The sequence below is a fragment of the Microtus pennsylvanicus genome, chromosome 8 (assembly GCF_037038515.1).
Source record: "Microtus pennsylvanicus isolate mMicPen1 chromosome 8, mMicPen1.hap1, whole genome shotgun sequence".
Lineage (NCBI taxonomy): Eukaryota > Metazoa > Chordata > Mammalia > Rodentia > Cricetidae > Microtus > Microtus pennsylvanicus.
The window spans coordinates 82,266,136-82,294,021 of record NC_134586.1 but is presented as its reverse complement, the minus strand read 5'-3'; the positions used below and the strand labels follow the sequence as shown (position 1 = coordinate 82,294,021).

The 27,886-nt window shown below is 34.4% G+C and overlaps 1 protein-coding gene across 1 annotated transcript in view; it reads left to right on the top strand.

Annotated features, from left to right (window-relative positions):
- Positions 1–22,259, top strand: part of Ccser1 (coiled-coil serine rich protein 1) — a 1,132,558-nt gene extending 1,110,299 nt beyond the window's left edge. Inside the window, exon 11 of the mRNA XM_075983940.1 lies at positions 14,484–22,259. Coding sequence (XP_075840055.1) covers positions 14,484–14,969 — 486 coding nt within the window. The 3' untranslated portion in view covers positions 14,970–22,259. The remainder of the gene's footprint in view (positions 1–14,483) is intronic.
- Positions 22,260–27,886: the final 5,627 nt, after the last annotated feature.

Below are 27,886 nucleotides of genomic sequence, written 5' to 3'. Positions count from 1 at the left end.
ATGTTTTTATTTTTATTTTTTTTTATTGATTTTTATTAAGCTCTCCTCTCTGCCTCTCCCCTCTTTCAAACCTCCTACAAAGTCCCCATAGTCCCAATGTACTCAGGAGATCTTTTCTTTTTCTACTTTGCATGTAGATTAGATCTATGTAGTCTCTCTTAGGGTCCTCATTGTTGTCTAAATATTCTGGGATTGTGATCTGTGGGTTGTTTTATTTTTTCTTTGCTTTATATTTAAAAACCATGAGCGAGTACATGTGATAATTGTCTTTCTGTGTCCGGGTAACCTTACTCAAATTAATGTTTTCTAGCTCCAGCCATTTTCCTACAAAATTCAAGATGTTATTTTTCCTGCTGTGCAGTACTCCACTGTGTAAATGTACCACATTTTCCTTATCCATTCTTCAGTCAAGAGGCATTTAGGTTGCTTCCAGGTTTTGGCTATGACAAACAATGCTGCTATGAACATAGTTGAGCGCGTGCCCTGTGGCACAATTGAGCATCCTTTGTAAATATACAAAAGTGGTATTGCTGGGTCTTGAGGAAGGTTGTTTACTAATTTTCTGAGAAATTGCTACACTGACATTCAAAAGGGCTCTACCAGCTTGCATTCTAAGCAGCAATGCAGGAGTGTTTTCTTTACCCCACAACTTCTCCAGCATAAGTTGTCATCAGTGTTTTTGATATTTGCTATTACAGGTGTAAGATTTCCATCTCAGAGTTGTTTTGATTTGCAATTTTCTGATGACTAAGGATGTTGAACATTTCCTTAAGTATTTTCAGTCATTTTATAGATTCCTCTATTGAGAGTACTCTGTTTAGGTCTGAACTCCATTTTTTATTGGTTTATTTGTTCTTTTGATGACCAATTTCTTGAGTTCTTTGTATATTTTGGAGATCAGACCTCTGTCTGATATGGGGTTAGTAAAGATATTTTTCCCATCCTGTAAAATATTGTTTTGTCTTGTTGACAGTATATTTGTTTTATAGAAGCTTTTCAGTTTTAGGAAGTCCCATTTATTAATTGTTTCCCTCAGTGTCTGTGCTGCTGGAGTTACATTTAGGAAGTGGTCTCCTGTGCCAGTGCATTCAAGTGTACTTCACATTTTCTCTTCTATAAGGTTCAGTATGTCTGGCTTTATGTTGAGGTCTTTGATCCATTTGGACTTGAAGTTTGTGAATGGTGGTAGATATGGGTCAATTTTCATTCTTCTACATGTTGATATCCAGTTATGCCATCACTATTTGTAAATATGCTTTCTTTTTTCCATTAGATATGTTTTGCTTCTTTGTCAAAAATCAGATGTTTGAAGGTGTGTGGATTAATATCTGGGTCTTCGATTCAGTTTCATTGGTCCCCCTGTCTGTTCTTATGCCAATACCAGGCTGTTTTCAGTACTGTAGCTCTGTAGTAGAGTCTGAAGTCAGGTAATGTGATGCCTCCAGAAGTTTTTTTATTGTACAGGATTGTGTTGACTATCCTGGGTTTTTTTACTTTTCCATATGAAGTTGAGTACTGTTCTTTTGAGGTCTGTGAAGGATTTTGCTGAAATTTTCATGGTCATCACATTGAATCCTTAGATTGCCTTTGGTTAAATTGCCATTTTTACTATGTTAATTCTATCTACCCAAGAGCATGGGAGATCTTTCCAATCTCTGGGGTCTTCTTCAATTTCTTTGTTTAAAGGTTTATAATTCTTGTCATACAAGTCTTCCACTTCTTTGTTTAGAGTTACTCCAAGATATTTTATGCTATTTGTGGCTATTGTGAATGGTGATGCTTCTCTGATTTCTTTCACTGCCCTTGTATTATCTGTGTACAGGAGGAATATTGTCTTTTTTTAAAGTTAATCTTGTATCCTACAACATTACTGAAAGTGTTTATGAGTTGTAGAAGTTCCTTGGTAGAATTTTTGGGGGTCGTTTATGTAAACTATGATATAATCAGCAAATAATGAGAGTTTGACTTCTTTTCCTATTTGTATCCCCTTTATCTCATTTTGTTGTCTTACTGCTCTAGTTATGACTTCAAGAACTATAATGAATAGATATGGAGAGAGTGGACAACCTTGTCTTGTTTCTGATTTCACTGGATCGCTGGGAGTTTCTTTCTATTTAGTTTGATGTTGGCTGTTGGCTTGCTGTATATTGCCTTTATTATGTTTAGGTATGTTCCATGTATCCCTGCTCTCTCCAAGACCCTTATCATGGAGGGATGTTGTATTTTATTGAAAGCTTTTTTGGCATCTAATGAGATAATCATGTGGTTTTAATTTTTTTAGTTTGCTTATGTGGTGGATTGTGTTGACAGATTTTTGTATGTTGAACCATCCCCGCATCTCTGGGATGAAGGTGGCTTGATCATGGTGGATGATGGTTCTGATGTGTTCTTGGAATCGGTTTGCCAGTATTTTATTTAGTATTTTTGCATCAATGTTCATGAGTGAGATTAGTCTGTAATTCTCTTTCTTAGTAATGTATTTCTTTGGTTTGGCTTTCAAGGTAATTGTAGCCTCATAAAGAGTTTGGAAATGTTCCTTCTGTTTCTATTGTGTGGAACAATTTGAGGAGTGTTGAAGGGGCTGTGGGTTGCATTCCTGCTGCTCTGCTCCCAGCCGCCTGGCTAGCTTATGCCCCGAAATAACAACACACAAACTGTATTCATTTAAACACTGCCTGGCCCATTTCTAATAATGTGTGTAGCACCGAGGTGCACTTACCAGGAAGATTCTAGCCTACGTCCATCCTGGGTCGGAGCTTCAGTATGTCTGTCCTAGAGAGCAGCGCCTCGCATCTGCCCCAGAGAGGAGAGGAAATGGCATCTGAGCTCACTTCCTCTTCCTCCCAGCATTCTGTTCTGTTTATTCCGCCTACCTAATTTTTTGTCCCATCAGGGCCAAGGCAGTTTCTTTATTTAACCAATGACTTTCCTCCATCATAGGAATATTGTTATTAGTTCTTCTATGAAAATCTTATAGAATTCTGAGCTGAAACCATCTGATCTTTGCCTTCTTTTGGTTCGTAGACTTTTGCTGACTGTTTTTATTCCTTTAGCATTTATAGGTCTATTTATTTTGCTTATCTGTTCTTGATTTAATTTTGGTAAATGATATTTATCCAGAAAGTTGTCTATTTTTTTTAAGTTTTCCAATTTTGTGAAATGCAGGTTTTTATAATGTGACCTGATTATTTTCTGCTTTTCCTCCATTTCTGTTGTTATGTCTGCCTTTTCATTCTGATTTTGCTAATTTGGACATTCTCTCTCTGCCTTCTTTTTAGTTTGTATAAACGTTTATCTATTTTGTTGCTTTTCTCGATGAACCAACTGTTTGTCTCATTGATTCTTTGTATTGTTTTCTTTGTTGCTATTTTCTTAATTTCAGCTTTTGATTTGATTATTTCCTGCCATCTAGTTCTCTTAGGTGAGTTTGCTTCTTTTTGTTCTAAAGTTTCCAAATGTTTTGTTAATTCACTAGTGTGGGATTTTTCCAGCTTCTTCATATTGGTATTTAATGCTTTAAACTTTCCTCCTGACACTGCTTTCATTGTGTCCAATAAATACGTTGTGTGGTCATTTTCATTTTCGAAAGTCTTTAATTTCTCCCTTTATTTCTTCCTTGACCCATTGATGATTCAGGTGAGCATTCTTTAATTTCATTGCATTTGTGGGTTTTCTGGAATTATTATTTTTGTTGATTTCTAGTTTTAAACCATGGTGATCTGATTGAAACATGGGGTTATTTTATTTTTTTTATTTGTTTTGGGTTTTTTTGTTAACAAGTATGTGGTCAACTTTTGGGAAGGTTCCAATAGGTGTTGAGAGGAAGGCATATCCTTTTATGTTTGGATGGAATCATGTTTAGATGTCTGTTAAGTCCATTTGAGTCCATAACAACTGTTATGTCCCTTATTTCTCTGTTCATTTTTTGTCTGACTGACCTGTCCAGTGGTGAGAGTGGAGTGTTAAAGTCTCCCACTATTATTGTGTGGGGTTCAATGTATGATTTAAGCTTTAAGAGTGTTTCTTTTACATATGATTGCGCCCTTTTTGGGGGGTCATAGATGTTCAGTATTGAGATTTTTTTCTTCATGGATTTTCCCTGTGACTAATATGAAATGTCCTTTTGTCTCTTTTGATTGATTTTATTTTGAAGTCTATTTTGTTAGATATTAGGATAGCTACACCCACTTGTTTCTTAGGTCCATTTGATTAGAATATTTTTCCAACCCTTTATTCTGAGATGATATCTGTCTTTGAGGTTGAGGTATGTTTATTGTATGTAGAAGGATAGATTCTGTTTTTGTATCCAATCTGTTAGCCTGTGGCTTTTTATAGGTGAGTTGAGTCCATTTATATTAAGGGATAATAATGACCAGTGATTGTGATTTTCTGTTAATTTAGATTTCATTGTTTGTGATGTCAATTTTTGTGCTTTTCCCTTCTTTGGGATTTGCTGCTAGGAGATCATAAATTATCTGTGTTTTTCTTGATGTAGCCAACTTCCTTGGGTTCCAGTTTTTCTTCTATTTTTCTGTGAAGGGTTGGGTTTGTGGCTAGGAATTGGTTAGATCCGGTTTTGTCATGAAATATCTTGTTTTGTCTTTCTATGGTGATTGAAAGTTTTGCTGGGTATGGTAGTCTTGGCTGGCATCTGTGGTCCCTTAATAATGCATGACGATGACCTTCTGGCTTGCATTTCTTTCTTCAGGTTGGGAAAGTTTTCTTCTATGATTTTGTTAAATATATTTTCTGTGCTTCTGAGTTGAACTTTTCCTCCTTCTTCTAAACCTATTATTCTTAGGTTTGGCCTTTTTAGTGTCCCATACTTCCTGGATATTTTGGGTTAAACTTTTGTTAGAATTAATTAATTAATCAATAGAACTGATGATTCTATTTTATCTATTGTATCTTTAGTGCTTGAGATTTTCTCTTCCATCTCTTTTATTCTGCTCTTCATGCTTGCATTTGTGTTCCTGATCGTTTTCTCATGATTCCTGTTTCTATAATTCCCTTGGCTTGTGTTTTCTTTATTGTATCTATTTCAGTTATAAAGTCTTGAATAGTTTCTTTTATATGTTTGATTGTTTTTTTTCTTGTTTTTTTTTTTTTTTAAGGGACTTGCCGATGTTGTCCTTTTTTTTTTTTTGGCTTTTTCTTCATTTCTTTGGGGGGATTTCTCATTTCCTCTTTAAGAGTTTCAAACATTCTCTTGAAGTTATATTTTAGATCATTATCTTCTGCTTCATCTATATTTGACTGTTCAAGTCTTCCTGTTGTAGTATCTTTAGTATTTATTGGTGTTGTGTTGCTCTTTGTGGAGTTGCATGTGTTCTTATCTTTTCTACTCATCTTTTCCTCTAATAGGTATGGTTGGGGCTGTTGATTAATCTTCTAGGTGCAGAGAATCCCAGGCTTAGACAGTTGTTCCTCATGGTACTGTCAGTGCTGTGGTTCTAGTTATTCCTTGGTCACTCCATGTTAGTGGAGGTCACTCAGCACTCTTACACTTTTCTCCACTCCCTTGAAGTTTGTTTTCTTAGGTCTGCTCTAGCCTAGTTTACCAGATTTGACCAGGTTCTGTAAATCCTGGTCTGGATCTGCTCCTGCAGAGGTCCCTGGCTTGAATTTGGTCCTGCAAAAGTCTCTGGCCTTGTCTTATATTTTATACTGATTTTTAAACTGAATATAGTTTTCTTCTCAGAATACTACCTGATTCTTTCCATCTTTTCGGTAAGAAACAACACTCTTGTTATAAAACAAAGAGGCATCTAAATAATAATAAAATAAAGTAAGATAAAGCAAAAACAACAAACCATAATACTACAAACAAATAGAAGAATAAAGTGAAAAGAAAAAACACAAAAAACCACATATAGACACAGAGATATACACACTCATATGCACAAGAAAGCCATAAAAATACAAAGCTGGAAACCAGATTGATGCACAAAAGACCTGAAAGTTTTTTAAAAAGCCTTGACATTCTATATATGTGAGTATGTATTTCTGGAATACTCGTCTTGACATCTTCTCCTGTGCCTCTTCACTCTTTGATAGTGTACTGTCCCTTCCCAAGCACATGCCTTTACATTCATTTCTCTGCATTCCCCTGCTCAGTGAATTTCATTGGGATTGTTTTCAGAGACTTTGGTTGTGGTTAGTTGAAAGAAGCAGAAGCATATGCACTACGTAAGGAACATTAGACATTATCAGTGCGTAAATACTGGGGAAGATGTGAGACCAATGAAAGCTTCTTGTTCTGTGAAAGGAAGTCATAGGCCTTTCCTCCTGTACATAATTATAGCTCATGTGACTTCTAGAGTACAAAAACCACCTCATGCCCTGACGTCAGCCTTCTCAGTTTCCCCTTCAAAACACATTTTTCTCTAACTTTTCCATCTTTCTTTCCCCTTCTTACAAATCACTCTCTGAGCCTTTGAGAGTATGGGGAAGGTTAATATATTGTTCTTTTCACTAAGGAAAGGACGTACTCATCAAATTGTCTCCTAAGTGGCCATGATGGTACTCATAAAGTAATATTGTTGTCTGTTTCTTCCAGAGAAGATCTTTTGGCAGTTGCCGGTGTTAGTTGCAAGCACCCTTATCTAGTAAATGCACTGACTCTAACAGGGTAGGAAATGTCTAGCAAACATTTGTTTTAAATTAGCACCATATATTTAATTTGTTTATTTTTCTTTTCTTGGTGATATGAAAAGAATTGTTTTAAGTTAGAGTCATATAGAGGAGCCTATATGTCCCAGTGAGGAAATGAAAAAAAGGGCATTAACATAAGGGAGAAAGAAATACCTGATCTTCTTATAATGTGTACATGTGACCACATCATCAGGTATTTCTCCATCATTTGATACTTTGCTCTCAACACTGAATACATAATACACTAACTGCTTTACCTATGTGGTAAGAAAGCTGAAATAATTCTGTGATTTGGAGAAGAAATTTTTATATGGAGGAAAATGTTGCTAGATTTTTGTTTTATTCCAATTTGATTATATTTTTAATGGGCTATTTGTTTTTTAAAGAGAAAGAAAGAATGCATGAAAGTAGGTGGATAGAAAGGTAGGGAGGATGTGGCAAGAGATGAATGAGGGAAAGTGTAGTCAGATAACATTTAAAAATATATTTTCAATTTTAAAAGAAAGTGAAGTTTAATAAATCAAAAAGAAAAACCATTTTAAGATTGTAATTCTAAAAGTTTCTCAGAAATTACCATCAGTTGTATAGTAAGGCACTTAAATTTATCTGGGATAAACATATATATTATTTTTAAATAAAACAGGTAAAATAAAATATATGTTTTCCATCTTAGTTTTCTTATTTAATGCACTGTAAAATTTAATTCAAAAATACACATGCAGAATGCTAATGACATTTTTAAGATTAGGTATTTTAACTGAAGATATATTTTCTGCTATTAATCCTCATAATCCTACAATTACTAGAAAATATGTATCGTGTGATTAAATGGTCAATGTAGTAAATGCAGTGTTTTTCTTTATAGTTCATCCTACCTCTGATAGAAACTCTCTCTCTCTCTCTCTCTCTCTCTCTCTCTCTCTCTCTCTCTCTCTCTCTCACACACACACACACACACACACATTTACTCACTTACATAATCACACAGTAGAACACACTTTCTCTTCTTTTGTTCTTCTCTCTTTCTCTCTCTCTTACACACACACACACACACACACACACACACACACACACACACACGACATTCCTTTCTTAACTTAGTTTCTGGAGATATTGGTGCCTGATGGCTCTTAAGTAGCTCTCTCGAAGCATTTTTTCTAATGAATAAAAAATTATACCCAAAGTCTAGTATCATCTAATAATGTCTTAGATGAGTTTTGTAAACAGACTACCATGTGTTTAACAGAGCATGAAGAAGCATCTCAACTACACACTTGCCCAACTGATCTATTGGCATGGTTTACTCTCTTCCTCTGTCCGTCTCACATTTTCCATTCCTCTATGACTGTTGGCTAGAAAATATTCCCTAATAAACTTTTATAAATATCTTTGATAGAGTTTGTGTCTTGAGAACCAATGTACAGTAATAAATATGAAATTACTAATATTAGAGAGAAAATTACTTTTGTTTTGAGATAGATTCTTTAGAGTCGTTAGCTACTAAAAGATGGAATAAACACCAAAATAATTTTATGGTCTATTACTTGCTTTATATTTTTTCTCCTTTTTGGATTATTATAACTACTGTCATCAAGAATAAATGTTAAATGACTATTTTCAAGGTACAATACCAGGCATTTTCACTTTCACATTTCTTAGATGTTCAAAATAATCTTTGCTGGAGGTGTTGGTGGAATACAAATCTTCTTTTTATGAATAAGAAAATTTAAAAATATATGAAACACTTTGTGGCCATTCAGAATGTTTCTTATTCCAGTTGAGTTTAATATTAAATTTTAAGCTCCCTGATGGCAGGGTTGGGGCCCAATCTTTTGTGAATATAGAACTATTACTGTACCTGACAGATGAAATGATTACCTAGTTTAGTCTAGTATAATAAAACCTAGAAAATCAGAAATTGAAATAAAGTTATGTAGAATCCAGGAAACATGGAACAATTAGTTGACCCTCTCTCCAAGTTCTTCAGGAATGTCCAGCATGGACAATACCCCTTATATTCCCCCTATGTCAATTCTTGTTTTTTCTAAACTACCTGCAAAGTCCTTCGAGAACTTTATGGTTAATTCCAGTCGTCCAATAGCTGACTGCATCCTAAATTTAAGGTTATTTTATAGACACAGTAGAATGCATGGATGGACAATTCTTCTGCAACATTTACCCCTTTTGTCTAAATAAAATTTAGAGAAATTTCTCTTTTAGGTTCCCTTTCCCAAAGAGTTCAAAGTTTTGTATCTAATTTACTTTCTACCATGATTTGGAAGAACTGCAACTGTAAATATATAGTCGTCATCCCAAGCAAGGAACTGAAGAGGGTATAATAAACTGGGTAAATAGGAAGTGCTTAACAAGCAACTTCCAAAATTAATAGAAACGACAGAAAGAGCTGGCTGCCTAAACAGTCACACAAAGTTTATCTGTAACATCAGGGTATCCATCTACAACCTATAGACCTAGTAATCTGACAGATATTTTAAGAAGCAGGGAATTTTGAAGTACTCCTCTACCCTGTCTTGGCAAAGTTTGATAGGCACCTTTTTTGCATTCTGATTATCCAGTTTGAACAGTATACTGTCAGCATCTAAGACAATGGTAGGGTTTTTTTTTTTTTTTGCTTTGTTTTTTTGTCCAAATAGCTAGCTGTTACCATAAAGAAAACAAACTCCATATGGAGTTTCTTTGACACCTATCATCCTCTTTTGAAGCAAATTGGTGCTGTCAGGAGCAGGCATGTCTCATTTCCATGAAAATCTTTAGTCTATTAAGCATATTAAATACCGTATTCTGAAAGTCCTTGAGGTATTTGAAAACCATCTTTTTATCTAAATATACCTGTGTACAACATTGAAAACATACCTAAAATGACTATAAGTTAGACGATTATAGATGAGTATTAATCTACATTTCTAAATTATACATTACATTTTAATTGAGCTGCATATACATAATACCCAAACAAGAGTAGGGGCATACATCAATTAACAAAAGTAACCTAAAATTTGTATCAACTTATAAAATACATACATATGTAAAATATTTAGAGATTAATATATTTATTAAATTTAGGTAGGTCCAATAATCTACCTTTCTACATATCATATCTCCTCTTTTTCCTTTAGAAAGCAATCTTTGAATTTAAGTATGTTTAGCTTTTTTTTCTGACTGTGACCAATAACAACTTGTAACATACCCCCATAAACAATGATAAACATCCATAATCCATTAAATTACCCAAAACCTACACATACCCCATCTCTTGGTAATGTGGGTGTCATTCTCTAGACTGCATTCTACTGTCTGTGGGCACTGGTATCCTTGGGGAAATCTTGAGAAAATCAGGGTGAAACAGTTTGGGAGGCTGGACCATCTCAGCCAGTAACCTTGAAGCTGTTTTGGATGCAGAATTTTGAGGAGAGTATAACAGCATCATTTTGAAATGCTGGATCACCTGGGATATCTGTTTTTATTGGTAGCTAGTCTCTCTGTTCTTAAAATAGAGAAACTTTTAAAGATGACATACATGTCTATATTGACACAAGCATAGACTGTGTGTTGTACGCAAGTCAGGAAAAAAATTTTGTTTTATATTTGAACAAGTAAAATTCATGTTAAATGATTTGTAGTTTTTCTATGTTTATTTCTTTATGTCTGTATGCAGGATTTTTAAGGTATCTTTCCAATCAAACATGACCCAGATTAACTTGACAGGAATGCATAGCCTTTCATTACCTGTAGAAATCAATATATAACCTTTCCCACAAAGTAACTTACCTTTTGACTTCCATTTTGCGGTCAAGACATTTTTAAAATATGAGTTAGTTTAATATAGCAGTTTTAATGATCCAATGTGTCTTAGCAGCTGTTGTTCCTTCAGTAGAAATCAGAAAATCTAAAGACAACCTAATAACAATAAAGATACAGACTCTATATTTCCCATATTTACATTTTTCTTATTATATCCTTTTTGTTTTTATTTTGCTTTACTCCTTTTTTAAGGACGTTGTTATTTTTAAACTGTTTTTAAAACTATGATGGTATTTATTTTTTCTCTTCTCTCTCCCGAGTCTATGTATTTTTTAAACACACTATAAACTGCGTAGAGGGTTTTTTTCATTTGTTTGTTTTGTTTCACTTTTTTATTTGGATCTGTCTGTCTTTACTGTGCATCTGTATTGTTCTTTGATTGTATGCGATGGATCTTAAACTGCTATGTCAGCCACCACCACTGCTCAGCTTAGTGAGTGGAGCTAGCACATGGCACTTGGCAGCTGACTCCATCCCACAGGCGGCTTCCACAAGATGCAGCCCTGTAATACTTCTGGCATGAGAGGCACCAGACTAGGAAGCTGCATTTGGCTCTGATTCTGTGTGTTTAGAACTCTTTTTTTTTTTTTTTTTTTTTTTTTGGCTTTCTCAAGTCTTATGTGGATGTAGATGTGGATGTAGGTGCTAAACATTTGTTTGGGGACCATTTGTAGGCAGAGTTTTCTGTCCCCCTAGCTAGTTCCCAAATAACCACACAGAGAGAGTATTAATTATAAATGTCCTAATGATAGCTTAGTCCTGCCTTCAGAAGCTCTTATAACTTAAATTAACCCATTTCTATTAATCCATGTGCTGCTATGACTCTCTCTCTTTTTTTTTTTTTTTTTTTTTTTTGTTTTTCGAGACAGAGTTTCTCTGTGGTTTTGGAGCCTGTCCTGGAACTAGCTCTTGTAGACCAGGCTGGCCTCGAACTCACAGAGATCCACCTGCCTCTGCCTCCCGAGTGCTGGGATTAAAGGCATGCGCCACCACTGCCCTGCTCCGACTCTCTTAATTTATGTATGTACTTCCCATCCTAATCACTATGAATCTCATGTCGATTTGCTTGAAACTCATGCTTTTTCTCCCCCATCATTTTTTCTGGCCCCAAAATCCTGCCTAGCCATCAGCCAATCAGCGTTTCATTAACAATGATAGCAACTTGTCTTCACAGTGTACAGAATGATTATTCCACAGCACCACCTTATGCAGCTCCTGCATCAGAAGTGCTCAATAAAGCATATCACATTAGTAAATAATTGCTTCAAGTCTTTGACTACAATATTATTCACTCCTTTGTTGTTATGTCCACTGTAAACTCTGCTATGGTGTTGAACATAACAGAACTTTTGAAAATTCTGAGGTGTCAAGAGCAACCCATTCTAAGAAAATGGAAATAAATGACTTAGCTATGTATTTTGTATAAAAATTAAAAGAGAGATTTTATTTTGCTTATTTTTTGTTATAGATCCACTGTAGATGTTGGTACTAAACAACATATTAGAGGATGAACATTAAGGAGTCTGTAGGATTCAGTTGTTGAACCATGTATTTTTACTAAAATTGTATATTTGGTGTCATAAAGTATCCAAGTAGGACTAAAATGATGACATCAAGAAAATAATATTAATTTACCTTACTGTACTATTAAAGCAATAACAGTCAGGCCTCCATCCATCTTTTTTTACTTTCACAGAAATCTCATGTAGAAACAGAAATAAAAAAAAGCAACAAATCACCACTGATATATGGTGTAGGAGGTTTAAGTGTTTGTGTGTTGCTTTCATTGGTTGAATAAAGAAACTGTCTTAGCCTTTTGATAGAGCAGCCCTTAGGTGGACGGAGTAGACAGAACAGAATGCTGGGAAGAAGGGAAGTGTGGCAGACAGTTTCTGTGTAATTATTTTGATTGTAAGCTAGTTGGATGGCCAGGATGAAAAGCAGACCCTCTCACACTACAGATATAAGAGATAATGGTTGTGTCACTCATATTAATTTAAACTCTCAAAATTGTACACACATATCAAACCTTCTATTATACCCCACACATGTATGCAATTATGATTTGCCTTTAAAATAATGCTAGTAAGTATGAAAAGATGGATTAGTGGCATTGTCACTCTTACTTTTCAAGGGTCTTCTTCCACTGGAAACAGAACTTTTCTCACAGTACTAAGGAGCAGAAGCCACATGCCTAGCACATGACTTCATGTGGCTAAGGAATCAAAGACAGGGTTGACTGACACTCCTCTGACGACAGAGTTAATGTGTTAGTAAACGTCTGACCACAAAGAGGGAGAGAAGAAATGGCTCAAATTTATAAGGAAGTCCAAGACCATAACTACCGGGGAAGAGCTATGAAAAAAAGGAGAAAAGAGACTAGGAAACTCCTAAATAATTAACATAAATATTACTGCTTTTAGTTCCTCCAAAGAAATGAGATATTTTTTACTAGTCTTAAGGTGGATCATAATAGCATATTGTTTTATATCTACTTTGTTGCTTGGAAGAGAGTAAAGGGGTCAGTAAGTAAGACCACGGTACAAAATAAAAATGTCAGGTCAATGACAACTTTGAGACAAAATCTTAAGGAATAGGTCTTTGCATTTAGTTCTTCAACCTGAAATGGATGAGAAAAGCACATAGTCAGGCACACTTGAAACACAGGAGAATGCATAGGGACTCATTTCTGTGATAATGACCTTGGAGTCTCAAGTGGAATGGCAATATAGTGACAGCAGATGTGAGGACATTATCAGAGTTCTTGGTATGTGATATACACTGAATAACACTAAGTATTAAATAAGTAAGTTTATTTATAAATGTCAGTCAGATGCCTAGCATTGCCAGGCAAGTGGATATGTGCCATGGTGGTTTTAGGAAGTGTTTAACTAGATGGTGTGATTTGCCAGATAGCAAGCATGAGTCTGCGGAAGGAGGGCACGAGACAGTTTTCAGGCGTTAAGACAGACAATGCTGTTATTGAAGGGGAAGAATGGATTTTGAAGATGACAGTCACACTTTGCTTTGGCATGACTTAATGTGGAAGCAGTGAAAGCTCTTATGCAACAGAGTGATGACAGCTGGATAAGTAATTTGGGATATGGGCATATATAAGATTTGCAGATTTGATTTTCAATGAGTACTTAACCCTACTGTACATCATTTACATTTCAAGTTCCCGGAAATTGTGCTGGCTCCATCTGCACATGTGCCATCACACCACAATCCCCATAGTTCTGCTTTATTCTTTCCATCTGTTTCTCGTGGATTTTCTGTTATTCTTTGCAGCGATGACACATCCTTTTTGTTTTATTTGAGCAAACAATAGCGCATACAGTTTCTGTTTCTACCTCAACATGTTTTCTAAATCCTAGCACTGTGGGCTTTAGAGGAGTGTGATTGACAGCTTCTAGTCTTTGCCACCTCCAAAGCAAGACTAAATGAAGGGCATTTTGATTCCATGCAGATCTCTAAGATTCTTGAGAGTAGGAAGATGGTATGTAATTTGGCCTGCTTTTGAAATTTAAGTTGCATATAAAAATCTAGACAAACCATGTTCTAAAATTTCCTCTGTTCTTCCACTATCCTTTCAGGCTTGCAATGACTTTTATTCTTTCAAGTAATTAAAGGTCTAGGTTACTATTTAGGTACAAGAAATCATGAATCTGAGAATTACGTTAACTCTCTGGGTACATTGTTAAATGAGTATGTCCATAAGTAAGTTGTCGTATTTTGTACTTATCCAATACAAAAAATAAAAAAAAGTCTGTATCTTCAGATAAAAGTATAGAATTCAGATTTATACCAACTAAACTGTTTTCAAAATGCCTTTGTTTAGTAAACTGAACATTTAAGATTGTTGAAGTTTTATTAAAATTCAGAATTTAATTTCATGGAGCATTCTATTGTGTCATTGAGAGCTTCAGGTCTGTATGCAAATGCTTACAGGCCACCTTCTTCTACACAGGATTTTGTAAGATTTTTCTTTTCTGTTTCTTTCCCAGTCTACATACCGGAATCGAACCATGAGCCAAAGTCTCAGCACAAGGGACAGAAAAGCAATACATACTCCCACAGAGGACCGTTTTAGATACTCCACAGCTGACCAGACTACCAGTCCCTACAAGAACATCTGCCAACTCCCTGGTCTATGTCTAAGCAATTTCTTGAAGGACAAGGAACTCGGAGGTGTTATGAAACAGTCAAGGGGTACTTATGAAGCCATCACCTCAGAAGTGCCCCAGAACTCGAGGACCGCTGTGGGACCAAGTTTACTGAAGCCAGCAACGAAGACAGAAGGGCTCTCCATGTTCTCAGAGAAACCAAAGGACCCTGGAGCTCTGTCCCGACAGCACTCGACCTTCACAGGCAGGTTTGGACAGCCACCCAGAGGACCTATCTCCTTACACACATACAGCAGAAAGAATGTTTTTCTCCATCACAATTTACATACTGCAGAGTTGCAGACTCTGGGCCAACAGGATGGGTAGTTAGACCCTTGCCCTATGAACAATAGAAATGGCTACTGTTCCATGTGCCATGCAAGAGTGGTCATGTCCATTTTGCTAGTTTTGTTTTTAGCTGTAAGCAAGGTCTGGTGGGCTTTTTTACTTTATTTCTAAGGATGAGGATTTGAGTATATTGACTGACTAGGTTGAATTGTGCAGAAGTCTTTGCTCCCTACGGAAATATGCTTGTATAATGAGTGGAATCATCTTGCTGGGTAGTCTATAAGTTATTTATATTTTTCCTGTATCACTTGCTATTATGCATTGAGATTTCAGAAGATAATGTCAGATAGCTCTCTGTTTATGGTGTTACTATAAAGTAGGTTAGAGGAATGAGTATAGGAAAGAACTGTACAGTTTTAGATTAAATAGTTGCTGGAAAGAGCAGAATAGACTTTCAAGCTTATACTAGAAGGCGTGTTTGTTAGTGGAATGAAGCTTGTGTGCATGTAACGTGAGATGCCTTCGTCTCTCTATTACATACATTCAAGCTTTTGGAGCTATGGCGAGGGAAGGACCGTTTTTGTTTTTCAAAATTTTTAGTTAAATTAATTAACAAAGGATAGAGAAACACAGCTCTGCTCTTTACAAGATTTTGGTGTTTTTTTTTTTTTAATTTCTAGGAATATAAAAAAAAATCAGAGAATGAAGCAACAGAATCAACTGAACTTTGCCAAATGGCACACTTAGTGGGTATTGTCATGGATATATGAGAACATTTTTTCTTTAAATATCAAAGATTTAGTATTCTAAAAATTATATATTCTTTTACTTCACTTTCTTTTTATTCTCAAAATATTTATTTATTTTTATATACATCTAGGTTTACTTTATAATCATTACCTGATGATGTTTTAATTAAGAAACAGAAAGACCAGTTTTTATTTGTTTTGTTTTATTGTTTTGGATTTTTTTTTAATCTAAATACAAAATTCTGGTTATGCACTCTACTAGACTTGCAACCTAAAGTAAAATATGTGAATGTTGGCAATTTGATCTGAAGAATCAGTCTCTAACCAAAACACTTCAATCTTCTTTGGTGGCAAGCAGTAGTCTTTGACATGCAAGGCCTGATATTTTGTATACTTAAGTGCATAGGAGATAGATCAAAAGAGCTAACTAGGAACATCGTGCTAATTTATTAATAGAAGAGTAACAAATAGCAGTTGCCTTAGAGAAAGATCAGGGTTAATAATTATTCACATTCAGGATTGTGGGTGTATTGTAACTATCAAAACACTGCATGTCCTATTTCTCATGCATTCTCTAGCAGACAGACTCCATCAGCATGCAGAAATGAGATGAATACAGGGAAAATGACACTGCAGCCGTTAGCATGCCATCTGACTAAGCTGCTAAAAGTAAAGCCACACCTAATATGCATTGCCTAATATAAAAAAAAGTATTTGAACTCTATTATTTGGCAGAGCACCTTGAGATGCCCATCTCAGCTTTAACTACTGCAGTTAGACTATGCTGATCTGCTTTTATTTTCCTGATAAAGATGCACATCACTCAAACTTTCTTTGGTGTTTGTTTCATGCGTGTTTATAATTCTGTCAAACTGACACTGGAGCTAGCTCCCTAACACTTCCAGGATCTACTAGAAATCATAAAAGTCATGTGGATAGGCATTGTGAGCTGGACAATATTTGTGAAATGATAGGAAAAAGTGAGTAGTTTTAGAATTCAAGTTGATTTGTACTGAAAATTGGCTTCTATTCTTAGAATATTTTAAAACTGTAAATACCCAAGCATGAAAACAAAACAAGTTTGGAGTTTTTTTTTCCCTCCAGGATGTGGAAGAATATGCAAGGAAACAAGTAATGTTTTTTAAGTTGCATTTTGAAGTTTATAGTTACGTTTTCTTGGAAGATAGCTTTTGAATTATTCTTTCTAAGAAATAATCTATTTAAAAAATCCTGTCATTTAATAGACATTTTAATAGATGTTTTAAACACTAGTATTTTCTTGATAAACCTTTTTTAAACTGAAACATTCAAAAAGAAACCCTGGACTAACCTGTTTAATTTTGAAAGGAAGGGTATTTTTGGAATGATCACCTTGAGACTGTTTTGTATCAGTATTTTCATCACGGTTCTGGTTTCATTTGTAATACCCAGTGTGACTCAGGCCTGGAGAAGGTGTAAGCCGACTATGTTAATGCAGGTCAGTAACAAAGGCCTGGGGTTCTTTTGAAAGTTCCTCTGTGTGGCTACCCTAAGCCCTAACAACCTTGTGTGGGCATTCTTTCAGTGGATTGATTTCTTTGTACAAAAATCTCTAGTTTTCTAAGACTGCTCCACATATTAAATGGTTTTATACATTTCTCCAAGGCGATACATATCCAAAGACATGATGCCAGGGAAAAGTGCTTGCTTTTCTGATGAAACAATGGTCTCCTCCTTTTTCTTCTTTGCATGTACTTGTGTAGCTAAGCTTGAAAAACCATGTTAACACTTGTGCTGCAGCTCTTCTCAACACGGGGTGTGGAAGAGTCATTCCTTGAAGGAGAACTGTGTCTACCTGAAATAAATGATTCCCCCTTTTATAATCACTGGGATACGAAGCTTTCTTTCTATAAAGTCTGAGGTTGCTTTTCTACGTTTTTATATGCTAAGACTTACCACAGCACTATTCATCAATTCCCGGATAAACTTTGCCTCTCTGGAGCACCCTCATCCTTGTCTAAATTATGCAAAGAGGCAGTGGCTCCCACAGTAAAACAGTCAACAGACTTTTAGCAATGTGGCTGGGCTGAGGGCTTTTTGTTAGTTATTGACTTACTTATGTACAAAAAAATAATAGAATAATAGTTAATATGAAACAATATCAGGAAATGGCATGCACAAAGTCACTTAACGTAATATGTTTACAGAGGTTGTCATGAAGAATCTGGGTATCTCTCCTTCGTATTTATGCTTATATATTCTGAGACTTACCCTCAGGCACCTGTCACTACTCTCAAGGAAAATTTTACATTTTGTGTTTTCTTTTTTTATATTTTCAATAGATAAACTATTACATACTCCCTACTTCCAAAAGAATCAACACACTTTCCCCCACAATAACACACTTAAAGATGATATTCCAAAAATAATTGATCACTTTTCACTGACTCTCCTAGTAATTTAGCAGATAAAACAGCAAGGACAATTTATTAACTCATGAATCTTATTTTTTACTTTATTCATTGTTATAGTATCAATTTCCTTATCAATATAGTTATCCACAGAAATATCTGCTTAGGAGTACCAAGTAGCCTACATTGACTCTAGAGTTTTGTTTAATAATTAATAGTTTCTAGTGCCAACTTTTTCTACCCACAATAGGTACCTCTAAACAAAAATTTAATTTACATTTGTATTATATTACTTAATATATCTTTATAATTTCTCATAAATCTTTCATATGGTTGACCCTTTAGTTTTTCTCATTTCCTTGCCACTCATGTACACTTAAATTTTTCCATGCCCAGACACATTACTTTCATGGTTAAAAATACTATTATCTAGCCCATTTTTGTAGTAGAAACATATAATTTCTTCAATTTTCTCTTTTTCTCTTTCTCTCTCAATACAAACACAGACTTAACAAACTCACACACACACACAAACAGACACAGATTAAATTTAGACTATTCTTCAATGGTAATAAAATACTTCAAGACATATTGCATGACTTATACAGGAAAATTGAAAGGAACCTCAGATTATTCTGTTAGAATACATTAACACCCAACAAGTAAAATTATTCAAGTTTCTATGTGATCTTAAAATTTCAGAATAAGTGGTGTTTTTCTGCTCTGTTCTTTTAGAGAATGAGATTTCAAAAATCTGAAATGAAGCAATCAGGTGTACTTCATAATTACCTGTAATGACTAGACATTTGTCAATCTATTTGCTCAGCCACAGAAAGTATTCTTTTGACTGTGAGCACCAAGCACACAAAGAATAGAATCATTCATTTTCTCTTTTGTTATAAATTTATACTATGTGTTTTGATCATGCATTTTACTCCTCTAATCTTTACCCATGTTCCACTCACTCAATTTTATGAGTTCTTTCTCTCTCTACTTAGAAAACAAACAGGCAAAAGAAAAAAAAAGACTACTACCAGCAACAAAATTAAAGATAATTATGAAAAAGCACAACCCACACAAACACAAGTGCACACAAACAAAAACCATAAAAACACAAATTCAGAAACAATAATATAACAGCAAAAGATGCAAGATTTAAAGAAAAAGCCCAAACAAAACAATATAAGAGATTGTTTTCTGTGGTTATCTTCTGCTGGGTATGTGGCCTATGCTTAAGTGTGGATTATATACCTATTGAGACTCTACTGGAGAAAACTAATTGTTTATAAGCAGTTGTCAATTGGAGACAGCTTTCTGGTTAGGGATGGGAGTTTGTGTCTTCATTCACCTCTTTGCTCATGGACCCCATCTAGTTTGAACCATTTTCCTGATGAAAAATTGTATTGATATTTCAATAATAAAACTATAATTTCACATTTTTACAATTTAATACTGCATATAAAATATTATCTATTCTTTAAAATAATCTCATGGTTATGTAAAACATCTTTTATGATTATTATTTCTCTAACACAGCAAATACTCTCCTATCTTTTATATAATGGGTAAAATACACCTCACAGAATAAAGTATAAAAAGTGAATCTCATGACATAAGTGAAACTGAAAAATCTCATCATTCATATAATAATGAAAAATCGAAAAGAAAATTTACCAAGAAATTTAATTTGAATTATTAATGTAGCCAAGTGTGATGATCAAGACATCACAACAATAATACAGTAGACTATTCCTTTATTTTAAGTATTAAATAGATTTTCCAATAAGTCAGATGACCAAAACAGAAAAAAATTAAAACAAACATATAAGTATTTATAAAATACATATGTAAATACAGTCTTGAATTCTACTAGAAGACTGTAAAACTATATTCTGTCCCAGAAATTTGAATTGATGCCTCATGAACTGAATGGATCATTTTATTGCATTTACACTAGCTATTTACATTGACAACTCAAAGTTACCTTCCCACAGACAGAATGTATGCCCTACGCTTGTGTGTTCTAGACTCAAACAAATATAATTTAATACACATGGCAAAACCTTAGGAACATTTCACACTCTAAACAATGTATAGTCTTGTTTTCATTTCACCATAATGGTATTCTTTATAAGATTAGGTGGCTAATCAGTACTGTCCTGATTGTCACTAGAAATTTCAATTTAAAACAATTATTGTTCATAATATATTAAATGAAATTCTTCTATTAGTAATTGTAATATGCAGTAACATCCATAATCGTCTGTATGCTGTTGTCAAGAAACTACATTCTAATATATACTTGATTCCCAATATGATGTCAGAGAGCTTACAAAATATTTACAAAATGCAGTAGGTCAAGAAACAGTATGTCAGATCACTCATGAGAAACTAATATCTGATTATTTAGTGGGGTTACAGCAACCCTGATTCCAAACATGGAATTGGTAGAAAAATATCCATGATGTTAGATGAAGACGTCTGGAAGCTAATAAGCCCATCTTCACCAGCTTATTCATAGAATCAGTAATCCACATTAGATTTCAGAGCAATCATGCAACTATATTAAACTTTATTTGGAAATACTGCAAAGACACAATCTGATTTTACTAAAGTTGTTTGTTTGCATCTTTCATGAGAGGCTGTGCTGTTCTTACAAAGTTTAGTTTTGCATTCTTGGGAACCAAGGACCAAAAGTATGTACTTGAATCTTTCTACAAGAAGTTGTCAAATATTTCATAGCATATTCAGGCTCACACAAAAATGAACACTCTGTCATTGTACTTTAAAGGAAATAAATTGAAGAGTTAGAATGTAGTTCTATAATGTGCTCAGTTCAAATAGTATATCTAATAGTTTCTTAATGTGTTCCCTTTGGTGAGCTTCTGTGTTTTTTCTGATATTTGTGGGTAGGATCACAATTTTGTGGAAATGAAAGAAGATAATAGCTATAAAAACCCTGGCATAGAACATATATTTAGATACATTTAGTTGCTTCATCATTTGCTGTTTCAATCATAAAATGCTCAAGATTGATATATATTTCTTCTAGTAATTTATTTTATTCAGAGCAATCAACCTGTGAGCATTAATGATGCTACATTAAAAAGATGCATTTTTCCTCTAAAACCTTTCCCTAAAAAGCCTACCTGAAAAATTTTATAATCACTAGAAGAAATTATTTGTGAACATTTTTTAAGGTTAAAACAAAAATAAGTTGGACAATGTGTAAATTTTAGTAGACTTTTGAAACTCCTGTATTTTTAACAGAAAAGAAGAAGCTTGTCTTTCACATCAAGGGTTTTGCCTACTATACCATTTTGACGTTTGTTTATCACTTAAGCAGATAATGTCATGGTCAAACATGTTCATCTTCCCAAATGCTTAAAAGCAACTTCAAAACGTTTGCATAGTGGATGTGTTTTTTAATTGCTATGCTACATTCCACAAAATTAAATTTAAAAGAACCTGATTCTTTTTGCTCAGCGGCTTTACTACCAATTAAAAAGTTTACTCTAGAACATAAAGAAAAATGAAAATACTACTGTCCTATACCAGTGTCTCTGAGTAAGTACTCATGTCGCATTGCTGACTAACAACAATGGCAGACAAGATCCCAGTTTCCGAATTGAAAAGTATATTTCCTATAGTCCAGATCAAAGTAAAATGGCAAAGTTTTTTTTCCATATAGTAGGTTGTGCTGAAAAAGTTAGAATGATCTCATTCTTTCTCTCTAATTACTTAATGAGGCAACAATCTTATAAATTACCTCCAATTAAGGTTTCTCACAATGCAAGAACAGAGGCCTTAAACCTTCGATTAGTAGTAATCAAGTTTTAACTTCCATTGGAGCTTTGATGTTGAAAGTCTTCAAAATGAATGCTTGGAAACAGAATAAAAGTTGAGTTTAAGATCCACAAATAATGAGATTTAAATCATTCGGAAGGATTATCTATACCCAATTAGTGTATTTTAATTAAACACATTTTTATTTTTAATTAAGCATTCTGTAAATTTATTGCTTCCACACTTTTTGTGTCTTTATAAAACCCATGTGTATGTTGGTGAGCTACCATCAACCAAGTAGTATGTTTTGTGCTTATTATATAAAGAAAGATGATAATCCATACATATGTGAAATGGTTTATATGTTTTATTTAATCAAATAAAATTAGTAATTTGGTGCTCTGTTCAGTAGTCTGAAATGGATTCTTTGCGGTTTTGTTTGTATGTTTTTTTTTAATATTTTGACTTAAGAAAAGCACTGATTTTGATTCAAAAGAGAACTATGGAAGATTTTCTGCTTTTTTTTATTTTACTTTTTGTTTTTGTTTTTAAAAGTATACTTACTTTTTATGGTTATGATGATTTATCTTGCATGTATGTATGTATGTATGTATGTATGTATGTATGTATGTATAAATGTTCCTGGTGCTCATAAAGGACAAAGAGAGTGTGTAGATACCTTGGAACTAAAGTTACAGAGGCTTGAAAGTAGTCACGTGGGGTTGGAAAATGAATTCAGGTCCTCTGGAATTGTGAGTATTCTTAACTCTGGAGTTATTGAAATTCCAGTCTGAAATGGGTCCTGATGAATTCTAATAGTGACTATATTCCTGAGTTATTTTCAGCATGGGTAGGTGTTATATCAGCTATTAACATTACATTTCTTATCTAATTATTACCATAAGTCCACAGATAAACATGTTATTCTTCATATTTTGCCATTGAAAAAAAAATGGTATTAATATTTTTTCTCAAGTTGTATGGCCAGTAAAAGTTTCTGCTAACTACTATAGTAGAATAGTATACAGGGCAGAAAAAATAATCTTTCCAGAGTTATTAATGTTTATCAATGATCTACACAATTTCCATATATCTTAAGTAAAGATTTGGATTGAAAATAAGAACATTGGAAATTGCATTAATAATGGAAGAATTGCACACTGAACATGACCTTTGGAGTGAGAGATTAATAACTTAAACTCTCTGCTGTGCAGATCACGGTTAATATAAAAACAAAAATAGTGATTTCTGCAAATATTAAAGGTTCCTAATGTCATGAATCCTCCCAGAAAAGAAATATTAGTCAGGAAAGGACACATATGTTCCTGAATCTACTACCATAGTGGAGATGAGATCAGGAAGATCTCATGTTTGAACTTTGCCTTGGCTACATATGTGTTTTGAGACCAAACTATAATAAAGAGTAAGAGCCTCTCTCTAAAAGTATTTTAGAAGACTAATTAAAGATGCATACTCAAAAATGGAAAAATCTGCTACATATAATTTCTACTGCATTTGTCTTGATTAAAGGACATCGATAATTGGCAAAGAGAATAGCTTATGACTTTAGCAGTTCTTATGCCATGTCTTCATATTACTTGAGTTTTGAATATGACCACTATATCCTACAGTATCTAAACTGTGCCTTTATTATTATACCACCCAGACTAAGTGGTATGGGGGTAGCCCTACAGTAAAAAATAATTTTATAAGTTGTCCTAACAAACGAGAATAGTGAACTTCTAGTTTAAGCAATTATTATAGTAACTTTTTTAAAAAAACTCAAAAATAGTGATCACATTAACAGGATAGTTTGTTTTCCCCAAACAAGGTTAGGTTATAGTAAGTCCTGTTGTATACTAATTAAAAACACAGATAAAAAGCTCCCAAAAATTATTAGACATCTAAGCCTATAAAAGTATACCATCATAATGCAATCTTTTACTGTGGCTAGGTTCACTTAAAAATCTATCTATAAAAATGTAGAAAAACTGAAATTTAAACTGATGTCTATATTGGTGGATCTCATACTATTATAATTAAATATGAAGATAGTTGAAAAGGAAAAGGGTTATTTAGGTCATGGATTTGGACATTCAAATCAAAAATCAAACATTGTTATTCGGTTGGACTTCTGGCAAAAGTGGTCCGCAGGCCAAACCTTCTTTCTCATCATCTGCACATCAGGAGGAGACCCATTCATACCATAGTAGTTCCTAAAAGTTTTCCCAAAATATTAACATGTATTTAAGATAAAAACAAGTAGTAACACGATTGAAGGAAATTTAATATAATACTTTATACAAGAAAAAATTTTTAAGAAATACAACATTCTAGTAGGGCAATGATGTCATGTGCCTTTAATCTCAGCACTCTGGAGGCAGAGGCAAGTGGATCTCTGGGAGTTTGAGGGCATCCTGGTTTATAAGAGCTAGTCCCAGGTCAGGTTCCAAAGCTACAGAAAAACCTTGTCTTCAAAAACCAAAACCAAACCAAACCAAATCAAAACAACAACCACAAAATACAACATTCCATATTTTCAGCTACAATTGATCATTCTCTATCTTATTTTTAAAAGCAGGTCTGCTACTGAACTTATAGTTCACAGATTCAACTAGACTGACTGGCCAGAAAACCTCAATGATTCACAAGTTTTGGCCACGCAATTCTGGAATTATTATTAAGAAGTTCATTATGAACTGATATCTATTGTGTATGACTTGGTCTTGCAATCATGAACAATCATGGATATAAAACAACCATGGCTATAAACACAAGACCTGTTGCCCCTACACCCAACAAAAGCTCAGTGGGAAAGATGCTTGTTCAAAAGCCTGATGATCAGAATTTAATATCTGGGAATAGAACCACAGCATGGAAAGAGATACTGAATCTTTTAAGTTGTCTTCTGATGCCCAATGTTATGCTTAGGTATGCATGAAACACATGCATACATATGTGTATGCACACACATACATACAAGGTTGTATAGATCAAGAGGATATGAGTGAAATGGAGACAGGGAAAGATGGTAGATGAATAAATGTTATGGAAGTTTCATTCCTACTGGCTAGCTTTCAGAGTTTTGAAACATGCCATACACTATGCACTGTATAGGAGCTAAAATAACTTGACCCCTTGTAGCAGTGCCAATTGGACATATTGCAGTGGTTCTTAACCTTCCTACTGTTAAGATCCTTTAATACAGTCTTCATGTTGTGGTGACTACCAACAATAAAATTACTTTCTCTGTTTTTTTATAATAGTAATTTTGCTACTGTTATGAAATATATATATACATATATATATACATATATGTTTTCCTATGGTCTTAGGTTACCCTTGCAAAAGGGCTACTTGGCCCCAAAGGGGGTAATGACCCACATTTTAAAAACTACTGATTTAATTAGTTTAAAAAAGAGGTAATCCATTTGTGATCATGGTGTGGATGCAGGGTATAATTAATTCATCCTTTCAACCTATTGTAATAATTGGGAATAGCCAATCTCCATTTGATTTTTACTCCAACATAAATCATAGAACATCCTTCTGCAAGGGATCCAGAGCTGCCGTATTTGGCAAGGACTCAGGTAGACTAATTTTGTTCTCTCCTCTATTCTGTTCTTCACAGGCCACTTTTAGATTTGCCATTTTATACTAGCCTGAGATCTTTCTCCAAACTCACTTACATAACCTTAAGACTTGGCCTCCTGCTCAATACCAAGATCCCCCCCCTAGCTCTTTCCTACCTCTCTGTTGTTACTTTCAGCCATTTATCCTATGTATCTTTGTTCCTCTGTTATTCCCTCCAAACCCACAGAACTAGTCACCATCATAGACCTATAGCTACCTTGCATGGTTGGGACCGGACCAGTTAGTTCCTTACCAGAGATACTATGGCCACCACACTTGGATAAGACCCAACCTCTACAGGAGCAGAAACAGAGCAAACCCCAGAGCTCTGAGTGGACCTCCAGGAACATGGATAGACAAATGGGATGATTGGACCCATGGTACTGACTGCACCATGAGGAGCAACCATCTGAACCTTGGATCCATTGGCACCTAGAAGATTGATCACCAGAGTAACAGACAGCCCCAAATACACCAATCAGAGGAAAAGATGGGTAAACAAGGTAAGAATACACACTACTGACATTACTAAAACTAGTGACCCTACAACAGCAAGACTTGAACCACCAAATATAGATGATCTGAAGAAAATGATCTTAAAAAATAACTTTAGGAGAATGTTTGAGACCATTAAAGAGGAAATGAAATAAAAAGACAAACAAAAAAATTGGAAGTCATCAACAAATCCCATACAGAAAACCAAGAAAAAGAAAACAAACATGTGAAACAAACTATTCAAGACATAAAAACTGAAACAGAGACAATAAAGATAGCATAAGCAAAGGTAATTGTAGAAACATAAATCATGAGAAAAATGATCAGGAACCAAAAATGCAAGCATAAACAGCAGAATACAAAAGATGGAAGAGAGAATCTCAAGTGCTGAAGATGCAATAGGGGAAATAGACTCATCAGTCAAAGAAAACATTAAATCTAACAAAATAGGGACACAAAATATTCAAAAAATATGGGACACCATGAAAAGACCAAACCTAAGAATAATAGGTATAGAAGAAGGAGAAGTTCAACTCACAAGCAGAGAATATATATATATATATACATATATATATATATATATTCAAAATAATAAAGAAAGATATGCCTATGAAGATACAAGAAGCTTACAGAACACCAAATAGAATGGATCAAAAAAAGTACCTTTGCCAAATAATAATCAAAACACTACACATACAGAATAAAGAAATAATATTAAGAACTGCAAAAGAAATAGGCCATGTAATATACAAAAACAGACTTTTCAGAATTATACCTGACATCTAAATGGAGACAATGAAAACCAGGAGGTCCTGGTTAAGCATTATGCAAACATTAAGAAAACACGGATGCCAGCCCAAACTACTATATCCAGCAAAACTTTCAATAACTATTAGAGGACAAAACAAGATATTCCGTGACAAAACCAAATTTAACCAATGCCTAGCCCGACAGTCATAGACAAAGTAATAGAAAGAAAATGCCAACACAAGGAAGTTGATTACAAAAAAAGAGAAAAACAGAGACAATTGATGATCTCACAGCAGCAAATCCTAAAAAAGGGAAAAACACATGAAATAACATTATCAACAACAAAAACTAAATTAACAGTAGATAATAATCATGGGCCATTAATATGCCTTAATGTAAATGGACTCAACTTACCTATAAAAAGGCATAAGCTAACAGATTGGATATGAAAACAGAATCAGTCCTTCTGTTGCATACAAGAAACACACCTCAACCTCAAAGGAAGACATTGCCTCAGAGTAAAGGGTTTGGAAAAAATTTTCCAATTAAATGGAGCAAAAAACAAAACAATCTGGTGTAGCTAGCCTAATATATAACAAAATAGCCTTCAAACTAAAATCAATCAAACAAGACAGAGAAGTGCATTTCATATTAGTTACAGAAAAAAGTCCATCAAGAGGAAATTTCTTTTTTTCTTTCTTTTTTTTTTTTTTTTGAATTTTCCAGACAGGGTTTTTGTGTAGCTTTTTGGTTCCTGTCCTGGAACTAGCTCTTGTAGACCAGGCTGGCCTCGAACTCACAGAGATCCACCTGCCTCTGCCTCCCAAGTGCTGGGATTAAAGGCGTGTGCCACTACCGCCCAGCAAAAGGAAATTCCAATAGTGAACATCTATGGCCCAAATACAAAGGGTACCCTCATATGTAAAAGAAATACTTTTAAAGCTTAAATCACACTTTAAACCCCACACACTAATAGTAGGAGACTTCAACACTCCACTCTCACCACTGGACATATTTGGCAGACCGAATATTAACAGAGAAATAAAGGAAATAACAGAGTTATGATTCAAATAGACCTAACAGACATTTATAGAACATTCCATCCCAACATAAAAGAATATACCTTCTTCTCAGCATGTCACGGAACCTTCTC